The 12,790-nt window shown below is 39.3% G+C and overlaps 1 protein-coding gene across 1 annotated transcript in view; it reads left to right on the forward strand.

Annotated features, from left to right (window-relative positions):
* LOC124802559 (putative helicase MOV-10) overlaps positions 1 to 12,790 on the forward strand; it is a 343,832-nt gene that overhangs the window by 136,209 nt on the left and 194,833 nt on the right. The window contains exon 8 of the mRNA XM_047263426.1: positions 11,694 to 11,816. Within this exon, the coding sequence (XP_047119382.1) occupies positions 11,694 to 11,816 (123 nt within the window). The remainder of the gene's footprint in view (positions 1 to 11,693; positions 11,817 to 12,790) is intronic.

Raw genomic sequence — 12,790 nt, forward strand, 5'->3', positions numbered from 1 at the left:
TTTTGATATTTCTAATACATTTTTTACTTACCTTTCAGTATATTTTAAAGAAATTCCAGTTTGTTAAAGGTCAGTTTGGTCAAACTAGGGCCGTTAGTAAAAAAACAAGAGTCCGGAATAATTTTTTTTAACAATCATCATCCCACATTTATATTTTGCTATGTGATTTACAACAGTATGAAGTAGTTATTAAAATATTTTGAAAATTTTCAATTATGTACTTTTTGTAAAAAAATTAAAATTAAATCAAAATATTTATTAGTATTTTGAAAAAGGTTGTTAATTAGAAGTTATGTTTTGTTGTATATCCCTGGAAAGAGCATGCAAAATGCTGCAAAATGACACCTTTCCCAGTTCTCTAGCTCAATTAGGGCAGCTTCTAGGACAATTTAAAAAAAAGTCCGTTCACACATTTTTGGCTGGTTTTTGAAAAGTTTACATAGCAATATTTCAGGAATGGTTTGAGATAAAAAATTGAAATTTGGTATTTTTCTTAGTCTCAGTGTCCACTATAAGTATACCAACTTTCAGCAAAATCTAAGAGGATGAGGTAAAATAGGTGTGTTGATTTGACATGGAATGACTCTTCTGTGACTGCCCTTTCTAGAGATGCCCATGCCCATTCCTCTTCAACTGAACTGCTTACTATAGTATTCATCATTAAAGTGTCTACAGGCTTAGAGAACTTCAAATGCACCTTATTATTTTTTAGTACATCAGTCTCTACTTCTTTAGGCATTAATTTTTCCTAACACTTCTCTTAGGTTTCAGTTTACTTCTGATCATTACTAAATTGTTACCAGAGTGTCTTACAAACCAATATCTTATTTCAGAATCTGTCTCTGATCATAGTGTAAAGCAGCTGAAATCTTCCTGTGTCCCTGGCCCTTTCCTAGGTATACGTCCTCCATTTGTGATTTTTTAACATATATTCACTATTAGTAGCCGCAATTAGTGTTTCTTCCATCATGCCTTCTACAGACCCCATGTTCTCCTACATCTTCTTTTTCTTCCCCTGCTACTGGATTCCAGTAATCCATAATTATTAGATTTTCATCTCACGTTACATACTGAATTATCTGTTCAATGCCCACATACGCTTCCTCTACCTCTTCATCTTCTGTTTGTGACATCGGCATGTATGCATCAGCTATTGTAGTTGGCACTGGTTTAGTGCTGATTCTACAGAGAACAACCCTATTGCTCAACTTTTCACATCGACTTTCTCTCTGCCCTACCTTCCTATTAAAGAATCCTACTCCCATTGCAGCATTTTATGCTGATGTTATTATTACCCTGCATTCTTGTGACTAGAAATCCTTATCTCCTTCCATTTAACTGTGTTTTCCCCACTATATTTAGACTGAACCTTAGTATTTCCCTTTCCACATTTTCTAGCTTCCCTACCAAGGATTGTGTTGTTGTTGTGGTCTTCAGTTCTGAGACTGGTTTGATGCAGCTCTCCATGCTGCTCTATCCTGTGCAAGCTTCTTCATCTCCAAGTGCCTACCGCAGCCTACATCCTTCTGAATCTGCTTAGTGTATTCATCTCTTGGTCTCCCTCTACGATTTTTACCCTCCACGCTGCCCTCCAGTACTAAATTGGTGATCCCTTGATGCCTCAGAACATGTCCTACCAACCGATCCCTTCTTCTAGTCAAGTTGTGCCACAAACTCCTCTTCTCCCCAATTCCATTCAGCACCTCCTCATTAGTTATGTGATCTACTCATCTAATCTGCAGCATTCTTTTGTAGCACCATATTTCGAAAGCTTCTATTCTCTTCTTGTCCAAACTATTTATTGTCCATGTTTCACTTCCATACATGTCTACAGTCCATACAAATACTTTCAGAAACAACTTCCTGACACTTAAATCAATACTGGATGTTAACAAATTTCTCTTCTTCAGAAACGCTTTCCTTGCCATTGCCAGTCTACATTTTTTATCCTCTCTACCTCGACGATCGTCAGTTATTTTGCTCCCCAAATAGCAAAACTCCTTTACTACTTTAAGTGTCTCATTTCCTAATCTAATTCCCGCAGCAACACCTGACTTAATTCGACTACATTCCATTATCCTCGTTTTGCTTTTGTTGATGTTCATCTTACACCCTCCTTTCAAGACACTGTCCATTTCGTTGAACTGCTCTTCCAAGTCCTTTGCTGTCTCTGGCAGAATTACAATGTCATCAGCGAACCTCAAAGTTTTTATTTCTTCTCCATGGATTTTAATACCTACTCCGAACTTTTCTTTCGTTTCCTTTACTGCTTGCTCAATATACAGATTGAATAGCAACGGGGAGAGGCTACAACCCTGTCTCACTCCCTTCCCAACCACTGCTTCCCTTTCATGCCCCTCGACTCTTATAACTGCCATATGGTTTCTGTACAAATTGTAGATAGCCTTTTGCTCCCTGTATTTTACCCCTGCCACCTTTAGAATTTGAAAGAGAGTATTCCAGTCAACATTGTCAAAAGCTTGCTCTAAGTCTACAAATGGTAGAAACGTAGGTTTGCCTTTCCTTAATCTTTCTTCTAAGATAAGTCGTAGGGTCAGTATTGCCTCACGTGTTCCAACATTTCTACGGAGTCCAAACTGATCTTCCCCGAGGTTGGCTTCTACTAGTTTTTCCATTCGTCTGTAAAGAATTCGCGTTAGTATTTTGCAGCTGTGACTTATTAAACTGATAGTTCAGACTGGCTCTCCCAAGGCCGTCAGTAGTTCTAATGGAATGTTGTCTACTCCCGGGGCCTTGTTTCGACTCAGGTCTTTCAGTGCTCTGTCAAACTCTTCACGCAGATTGTATCTCCCATTTCATCTTCATCTACATACTCTTCCATTTCCATAATATTGTCCTCGAGTACATCGCCCTTGTATAGACCATCTATACACTCCTTCCACCTTTCTGCTTTCCCTTCTTTACTTAGAACTGGGTTTCCATCAAAGCTCTTGATATTCATGCAAGTAGTTCTCTTTTCTCCAAAGGTCTCTTTAATTTTCCTGTAGGCAGTATCTATCTTACCCCTTATGAGATAAGTCTCTACATCCTTACATTTGTTCTCTAGTCATCCCTGCTTAGCCATTTTGCGCTTCCTGTCGATATCATTTTTGAAACGTTTGTATTCCTTTTTGCCTGCTGCACTTGGTGCATTTTTGTATTTTGTCCTTTCATCAATTAAATTCAGTATCTCTTCTGTTATCCAAGGATTTCTACTAGCCCTCGTCTTCTTACGTGCTTGATCCTCTGCTGCCTTCACTATTTCATTCCTCAAAGCTACCCATTCTTCTTCTACTGTATTTCTTTCCCCCATTCCTGTCAATTGTTCCCTTATGCTCTCCCTGAAACCCTGTACAACCTCTGGTTCTTTCAGTTTATCCAGGTCCCATCTCCTTAAATTCCCACCTTTTTGCAGTTTCTTCAGTTTTAACATACAGTTCATAACCAATAGATTGCGGTCAGAGTCCACATCTGCCCCTGGAAATGTCTTACAATTTAAAATCTGGTTCCTAAATCTCTGTCTTATATAATCTATCTGAAACCTTTTAGTATCTCCAGGTTTCTTCCATGTATACAACCTTCTTTCATGATTCTTGAACCAAGTGTTAGCTATGCTCTGTGCAAAATTCTACCAGGCAGCTTCCTCTTTCATTTCTAAGCCCCAATCCGTATTCACCTACTACGTTTCCTTCTCTTCCTTTTCCTACTGTCGAATTCCAGTCACCCATGACTATTAAATTTTCATCTCCCTTCACTACCTGAATAATTTCTTTTATCTCATCATACATTTCATCAATTTCGTTATCATCTGCAGAGCTAGTTGGCATATAAACTTGTACTACTGTAGTAGGCGTGGGCTCCATGTCTATCTTGGCCACAATAATGCGTTCAGGAAGTCTGTAGTGTAAATATTGTGGAGGAGACCAAGATAAGAATAAAGTAAGCAGGTTCAAATTGTTGCAACATGCAAGACTTAAAGTAGAGATGAAGAGAGAGACTAGTTGGCATCAAACTAGTTTTTGGACTGAAGATCACGACAAAAAAAAGAACATGAATATCTCACTTGAGTAATTGAATCTTTACATTTCTTGTATCAGTTGTGATCTCTGTTTGTATACAGTTCATGCTAATTGTTGTTCACTGCACTATGTGGCAGTAAATAAGCAGAATGCATACATTAGCAGTGTTGCTTCAAAATAATACTGAAGTCACAATATTGTTAACATTTGGACACATACTGAAATTTATCTATTGATCTTATTTCTCCCATACATAATTTCTTTGTTAACCTAGGCTTTTATTGAGATGTATAATAATTTAAATAGTGATTGCCCCCCCCCCCCCCCCCCCCTGTAAAGAATTTGAGGCATGGGAGTTTTGATGCATATATCTTGTCATCTACCATTACCATACCTGTCACAAACTAAGCAGCAAATAAACAGTAATTTAGCAAAAGATTTGAGCAGTAGGTAGTCTTACATACACAAGGTTTCTTGTCCAGCATATGGAACATGGAAGTGTAAGTACCATAGCTGTAGTATTAATTTGGAATCAAATATAGCATCAGTTAATACTTTTTTTATTGCCACAACAGGTTTTGACACCAAAGGCCATTTGCCAGGGTTTATAATTGATGTCATGAGAGTACACAGACATGGTGCTGTCATTTGATTCCAGACTATACAGTGTCCAGCTTCTCTTTTCATCTTGTTATGTCAGAGTTAGCCTGTCTAAAAACCAATAGTACATAGCAATCTGATGACAGTTCATCGACAACCCTGTGTACATATTTAGTTTTTAACATATGATCTATCTGATGACATGTTGTTATTGTTATGGTGGTCTCCAGTGTGAAGACTGTTTTGTTGCAGATCTCAGTGCAACTTTATCCTGTGCAGAGCTCACCATCTCTGAATAACTACTGCAACTTACCTCCTTCTGAATCTGCTTACTTTATTTCTCTCTTGGTGTCCCTCTAGAATTTTAAACCCCCATACTTACTTCCAGTAATTGGTGATCCCTTGATGTCTCAGAATGTGTCCCATCAACCAATCCCTTCTTTTAGTCAAGTTGTGCTACAAATTTCTTTTCTCCCCAATTCTATTCAGTTCCCCCTCAGTTGTAACATGATATACCCATCTTATCTTCAGCACCAAATTTCAAAAACTTCTATTTTCTTCTTGTCCAAACTATTTATTGTCCACATTTCACTTCCGTACAAAGCTACACTCTTGACAAATACTTTCAGAAAAGACTTCCTAGCACTTAAATTAATATTTGATGTTAACAAATTCCTCTTCTTCAGAAACACTTTTCTTCCCATTACTTGTCTACATTTTATATCCTCTATGGTGACCATCCCCTCATGAACCATGGACCTTGCCGTTGGTGGGGAGGCTTGCGTGCCTCAGCGATACAGATGGCCGTACCGTAGGTGCAACCACAGCGGAGGGGTACCTGTTGAGAGGCCAGACAAACATGTGGTTCCTGAAGAGGGGCAGCAGCCTTTTCAGTAGTTGCAGGGGCAACAGTCTGGATGATTGACTGATCTGGCCTTGTAACATTAACCAAAACGGCCTTGCTGTGCTGGTACTGCGAACGGCTGAAAGCAAGGGGAAACTACAGCCGTAATTTTTTCTGAGGACATGCAGCTTTACTGTATGATTAAATGATGATGGCGTCCTCTTGGGTAAAATATTCCGGAGGTAAAATAGTCCCCCATTCGGATCTCCGGGCGGGGACTACTCAAGAGGACGTCGTTATCAGGAGAAAGAAAACTGGCATTCTACGGATCGGAGCGTGGAATTTCAGATCCCTTAATCGGGCAGGTAGGTTAGAAAATTTAAAAAGGGAAATGCATAGGTTAAAGTTAGATATAGTGGGAATTAGTGAAGTTCGGTGGCAGGAGGAACAAGACTTTTGGTCAGGTGATTACAGGGTTATAAATAAAAAATCAAATAGGGGTAATGCAGGAGTAGGTTTAATAATGAATAAGAAAATAGGAGTGCGGGTTAGCTACTACAAACAGCATAGTGAACGCATAATTGTGGCCAAGATAGACACAAAGCCCATGCCTACTGTAGTAGTACAAGTTTATATGCCAACTAGCTCTGCAGATGATGAAGAAATTGATGAAATGTATGACGAGATAAAAGAAATTATTCAGGTAGTGAAGGGAGACGAAAATTTAATAGTCATGGGTGACTGGAATTCGTCAGTAGGAAAAGGGAGAGAAGGAAACATAGTAGGTGAATATGGATTGGGGAGAAGAAATGAATGAGGAAGCCACCTTGTAGAATTTTGCACAGAGCATAACTTAATCATAGCTAACACTTGGTTCAAGAATCATGAAAGAAGGTTGTATACCTGGAAGAATCCTGGAGATACTAAAAGGTATCAGATAGATTACATAATGGTAAGACAGAGATTTAGGAACCAGGTTTTAAATTGTAAGACATCTCCAGGGGCAGATGTGGATTCTGACCACAATCTATTGGTTATGAACTGCAGATTGAAACTGAAGAAACTGCAAAAAGGCAGGAATTTAAGGAGATGGGATCTGGATAAACTGAAAGAACCAGAGGTTGTACAGAGTTTCAGGGAGAGCATAAGGGAACAATTTACAGGAATGGGGGAAAGAAATACAGTAGAAGAAGAATGGGTAGCTCTGAGGGATGAAGTAGTGAAGGCAGCAGAGGATCAAGTAGGTAAAAAGACGAGGCCTAATAGAAATACTTGGGTAACAGAAGAAATATTGAATTTAATTGATGAAAGGAGAAAATATAAAAATGCAGTAAATGAAGCAGGCAAAAAGGAGTACAAACGTCTCAAAAATGAGATCGACAGGAAGTGCAAAATGGCTAAGCAGGGATGGCTAGAGGACAAATGTAAGGATGTAGAGGCTTGTCTCACTAGGGGTAAGGTAGATACTGCCTACAGGAAAATTAAAGAGACCTTTGGAGAGAAGAGAACCACTTGTATGAATATCAAGAGCTCAGATGGCAACCCAGTTCTAAGCAAAGAAGGGAAGGCAGAAAGGTGGAAGGAGTATATAGAGGGTTTATACAAGGGCGATGTACTTGAGAACAATATTATGGAAATGGAAGAGGATGTAGATGAAGATGAAATGGGAGATAAGATACTGCGTGAAGAGTTTGACAGAGCACTGAAAGACCTGAGTCGAAACAAGGTCCCGGGAGTAGACAAAATTCCATTAGAACTATTGATGGCCTTGGGAGAGCCAGTCATGACAAAACTCTACCATCTGGTGAGCAAGATGTATGAGACAGGCGAAATACTCACAGACTTCAAGAAGAATATAATAATTTCAATCCCAAAGAAAGCAGGTGTTGACAGATGTGAAAATTACCGAACTATCAGTTTAATAAGTCACAGCTGCAAAATACTAACGCGAATTCTTTACAGACGAATGGAAAAACTGGTAGAAGCGGACCTCGGGGAAGATCAGTTTGGATTCCGTAGAAATGTTGGAACACGTGAGGCAATACTAACCTTACGACTTACCTTAGAAGAAAGATTAAGAAAAGGCAAACCTACGTTTCTAGCATTTGTAGACTTAGAGAAAGCTTTTGACAACGTTAACTGGAATACTCTCTTTCAAATTCTGAAGATGAAGACGGCAGGGGTAAAATACAGGGAGCGAAAGGTTATTTACAATTTGTACAGAAACCAGATGGCAGTTATAAGAGTCGAGGGGCATGAAAGGGAAGCAGTGGCTGGGAAAGGAGTGAGACAGGGTTGTAGCCTCTCCTCGATGTTATTCAATCTGTATATTGAGCAAGCAGTAAAGGAAACAAAGGAAAAATTCGGAGTAGGTATTAAAATCCATAGAGAAGAAATAAAAACTTTTAGGTTCACCGATGACATTGTAATTCTGTCAGAGACAGCAAAGGACTTGGAAAAGCAGTTGAACGGAATGGATAGTGTCTTGAAAGGAGGATATAAGATGAACATCAACAAAAGCAAAACGAGGATAATGGAATGTAGTCAAATTAAATCGGGTGATGCTGAGGGGGTTAGATTAAGAAATGAGACACTTAAAGTAGTAAAGGAGTTTTGCTATTTTGGGAGTAAAATAACTGATGATGGTCGAAGTAGAGAGCATATAAAATGTAGACTGGCAATGGCAAGGAAATCGTTTCTGAAGAAGAGAAATTTGTTAACATCGAGTATAGATTTAAGTGTCAGGAAGTCGTTTCTGAAAGTATTTGTATGGAGTGTAGCCATGTATGGAAGTGAAACATGGACAATAACCAGTTTGGACAAGAAGAGAATAGAAGCTTTCGAAATGTGGTGCTACAGAAGAATGCTGAAGATAAGGTGGGTAGATCACGTAACTAATGAGGAGGTATTGAATAGGATTGGTGAGAAGAGAAGTTTGTGGCACAACTTGACTAGAAGAAGGGATCGGTTGGTAGGACATGTTTTGAGGCATCAAGGGATCACAAATTTAGCATTGGAGGGCAGTGTGGAGGGTAAAAATCTTAGAGGGAGACCAAGAGATCAATACACTAAGCAGATTCAGAAGGATGTAGGTTGCAGTAGGTACTGGGAGATGAAGAAGCTTGCGCAGGATAGAGTAGCATGGAGAGCTGCATCAAACCAGTCTCAGGACTGAAGACCACAACAACAACATGGTGACCATTGTTGGTTATTTTGCTGCCCAGATATCTGAACCTATCTGCTATTTTAAGTGTCTTGTTTTCTAAACTACAAAATTCCCGCAGCATCACATGATTTAATTCGACTACATTTCATTATCTTTGTCTTGCTTCTGTTGTTCCATCTCATACTCTCCTTTCAAGACACTTTCCATTACAATGTCATTGGCAAACCTCAAAATTTTCATTTCTTCACCCAGGACTTTAAATTCCTACTCCAAATTTTGCTTTGGTTTCCTTTACTGCTTACTCAAATGTACATATTGAACAATATTGGAAATGGCCTACAACCGTATTTCATTCCCTTCTTGTCCACTGCTTCCCTTCATACCCTTCGACTCCTAACTGCTGTCTGGTTTCTGTACATATTGTAAATATCCTTATACCCCCTGTATTTTACCCCTGCCACTTTTAGAATTTGAAAGAGAGTATTCCAGTCAACATTGTCAAAAGCTTTTACTACTAAGCCTACAAATGCTGTAAACAAAGGTTTATCTTTCCTTAACATATCTTCTATGAGAAGTCATGGGGTCAGTATTGCCTCGTGTGTTCTTACATTTCTTCAAAATCCAGACTGATCTTCTCAAAGGTTGGTTTCAACCAGTTTTTCCATTCTTCTGCATAGGATTCGTGTTACTATTTTGCATCCGTGACTTATTAAACTGATAGTTTGGTAATTTTCAAACCTGTCAGGACCTGCTTTCTTTAGAATTGGAATTACTATATTCTTCTTGAAGTCTGCAGGTATTTCACCTTTCTCATACGTCTTGCCCACCAGATGGAAGAGTTTTGTCATTTTTGTCAAGGCTATCAGTAGCTCTAACAATGTTATCTACTCCTGGGGCCTTATTTCGACTTAACTCTGTCAGTGCTTTGTCAAATTTCTCATGCAATATCGTATCTCTCTTCTTATCTTCATCTATGTTTTCTTCCAGTTATATAATGTTGCCCTCAAGTACATCTCTCTTGTATAGACCCCCTATACACTCCTTCCACCTTTCTGCTTTCCTTTCCCTGCTTAGGACTGGTTTTCAATCTGAGCTCTTGATATTCATACAAGTGGTTTTCTTTTCTCCAAAGGTCTCTTTAATTTTCCTGTAGGCAGTATCTATCTTACCCCTAGTGGTATATGCCTATACATCCTTACAATTGTCCTCTAGCCATCCCAGCTTAGCTGTTCTACACTTCCAGTCTATCTCATTTTTGAGAAGTTTGTATTCCTTTTTGCCTTTTTGATTTCCAGCGTTTTTATATTTTCTTCTTTCATCAATTAAATGCATCTCCTATATTATCCAAGGATTTCTACTGTGCCTTGTATTTTTACCTATTTCAACCCTCAACTGCCTTCACTGTTTGATCTCTCAAAGCTGCACATTTGTCTTCTACTATATTCCTTTCCCCAGTTATAGTTATCTGTTGCCTACTGTTCCCCCCTGAAACTCTCAACAACCTCTGGTTCTTTCGTCCTATCTAGGTCCCATCTCCTTAATTTCCTTCCTTCTTGCAATTTCTTTAGTTTTAATCTACAGTTTGTAACCAATAAATTGTGGCCAGTCCACATCTGCCCATGGAAATGTCTTAATATTTAAAATCTAGTTCAGATATCAGTCTTACTATTATATAATGAATCTGAAACCGTCCAGTTAATATAGCATTGACTTAACCCACATTCATGATAGTTCTCCTACGGGATTGAACATGATGGATGTAGAAGGGGCAGTGAAATGAAAATGAGACAGATGGAAAAAGTAGGTAAACTGTTCATTATTCCAGAAGTAATTTTCTTTGTCCAAAGCAAATTGACGACCATGAGTATCTTTCTTCAGGGCTCCAAAAATATGAAAATCGCATGTGGAAAGATCGGCACAGAATGGAGGAAGTGTAATAAGTGCTTCCCAGTGAAACTTCTGCAGGATAGTGTAAACAACCTTGGCAATGTGTGGCCGGCCATTATCCTGCACCAGAATGATGTCATTCATCAACATTCCTGTGCGTTTGGACTTGATGGCACACTTCAGTTTTTGCAAAGTGTCCACATACTACAGTGCATTAATCGTGGGACCATGTTGCAGAAAGACAATGAGCAGTGGCCCCCACGTAGTCAGAGAGAGAGGTCATCATGGCTTTCCCAGAGCTGGCATCAATTGTTGGTGGGGGTGAGTCCATGCACTTCCTTTGTTGACTCTGACACTTAATCTCCAGCTCAAATTGGTGATACCACATTTCATCTCCTGCAAAACTACGAGATGGGAAACAATATTCATTGTGATACCATTCCAGGTGCTGCAGTGATGTTGACATTCTGTTCAACTTGGGCTCCTCCATCAGGCTCCATCGACTGCATACAAATTTTGTGGAACTTCAGGTGCTCTACCATGATGGTGTGAGCAGTACCATGACTGACGCCCAACATGAGCCAAATGTCTTCCACCATCCATCATTACATCATTACTGATGGTATTATCCACCACAAAAATGACAGAAGGAAATAATGACACTGTGAGCCTGTCTAGATCAATTGCTGTCTTTCGGTGACATCAGACTTTCAGGAAATCATTTATTCCATGCAAACACATGGGGATGTGACATACTGTGTTGGCCATACACAGCAGATGTTTGGACATGAATTTCGCCTTCTGACACTCCTTCCTCAGTCAAAAACAACACTTCACCTCAATGTTCCTTTTTATGTCCTCCAAAGTGAAGCCAGATTCATACATGACTCACTAACCTCACATAGCTCATCTGAGAAACAAATGGCACTGTGATAAACGTTTGCACTGTTGCTTCCCAATTTCTAACAGGGGTCACTTCTTTGCATACACGTGCCTGTGTTAACATCATTTGTGCCATGCTCAATATACAGTTTCTCGTTTTCATCTGACTGCCTCGTGTATTATTCTGTGGGGTTTTTGATACTGATTACATTTTTATAAAATTGCTGCTTGTATTTAGTTACCAATCCTGTGTTACTTGTAATCATACTGATTATGCATTTGATTTTTATTACAGGGGACCAATCAAGCGTATGACAGAATATACGCTCCCATATGATCACTACCTAATGTTTTATTTCTGGCCAGGTCCTTGGGAGAACATGACAAGTGGGCAGTGTGACACACTCTGCAGATTTACGTGAGTTTCCTACCTATTGCATTTAAACCTCATTACCTTCACCATGTGTACTGTATTACATAATTTTTAGTTTTATTGAGGATACTTCTGCTATTACTAGCTTTTCCCCCTATGCTGTTCCTTTTCAGATAGACATGGGTAGAATGATTTTCTGGTAGCCTCTGTACAAGTTCTATCTCTTGGTTTTCTCATCATGGTCATTTCGTGAGGCTAATGTGGGAGAAAGTAATACATTGCCTGACTGCTCAGAATGTACACTCTCAAAATTTTACCAGTTAACTTCTCCATGATTCACAACATCTCTCTTGTAGCGGCTTCCACTGGAGTGTGTCGAACATCTCTGTAATGGTCTTTTGCTGTTGATCCTTTGAAAATTGCACTACTACAGTGTTCAGAAGAATTAGGGGCACACATGTATCAATGTCCAGTATGTTAAATCTATTTTTATATAGGCAGCCTGTGGTTTTATTGCGTGTACTGAGATTTTCATTTTCAGTGTAGACAACTATAAAAATCATTCACTATGTATTGTCCGTGTTGTGCATTACAATGTCAGGTGACCCCTTAACGGAAGTGAGTATTATGTTCCAGTATATTCTATCAAGGTACGCAGATGACAGTGGTCATTTGTGGCTGTTGTATTTAACCAAGCACGTGCATTGTGACATCTTAATGCAGTGGAAATTGCAAGTATGGTCCGTTTGACCCAGAAAGAATGGAGTTTAGACTGCGTTGCTGCAAATGACAATGCCTCTCCATGTGTCATCCAAAGGTTGTGGACATGCTACAGGTAGACAGGTCAGTATACAAGGTGAGTTGGACAATATGGCTGACACATTACAACCCCAAGTGAAGACTGACATCTGACCATCTCTGCCTTGCGGCATCTTACAAACACTGCCCAAGCACTCAAAGACAATCTCGGAAGGGCCGCTGGACACACTGTGTCTGATCGGAATGTAATGTACGTGTTA

The sequence above is a fragment of the Schistocerca piceifrons genome, chromosome 6, assembly GCF_021461385.2.
Source record: "Schistocerca piceifrons isolate TAMUIC-IGC-003096 chromosome 6, iqSchPice1.1, whole genome shotgun sequence".
Taxonomy (NCBI): domain Eukaryota; kingdom Metazoa; phylum Arthropoda; class Insecta; order Orthoptera; family Acrididae; genus Schistocerca; species Schistocerca piceifrons.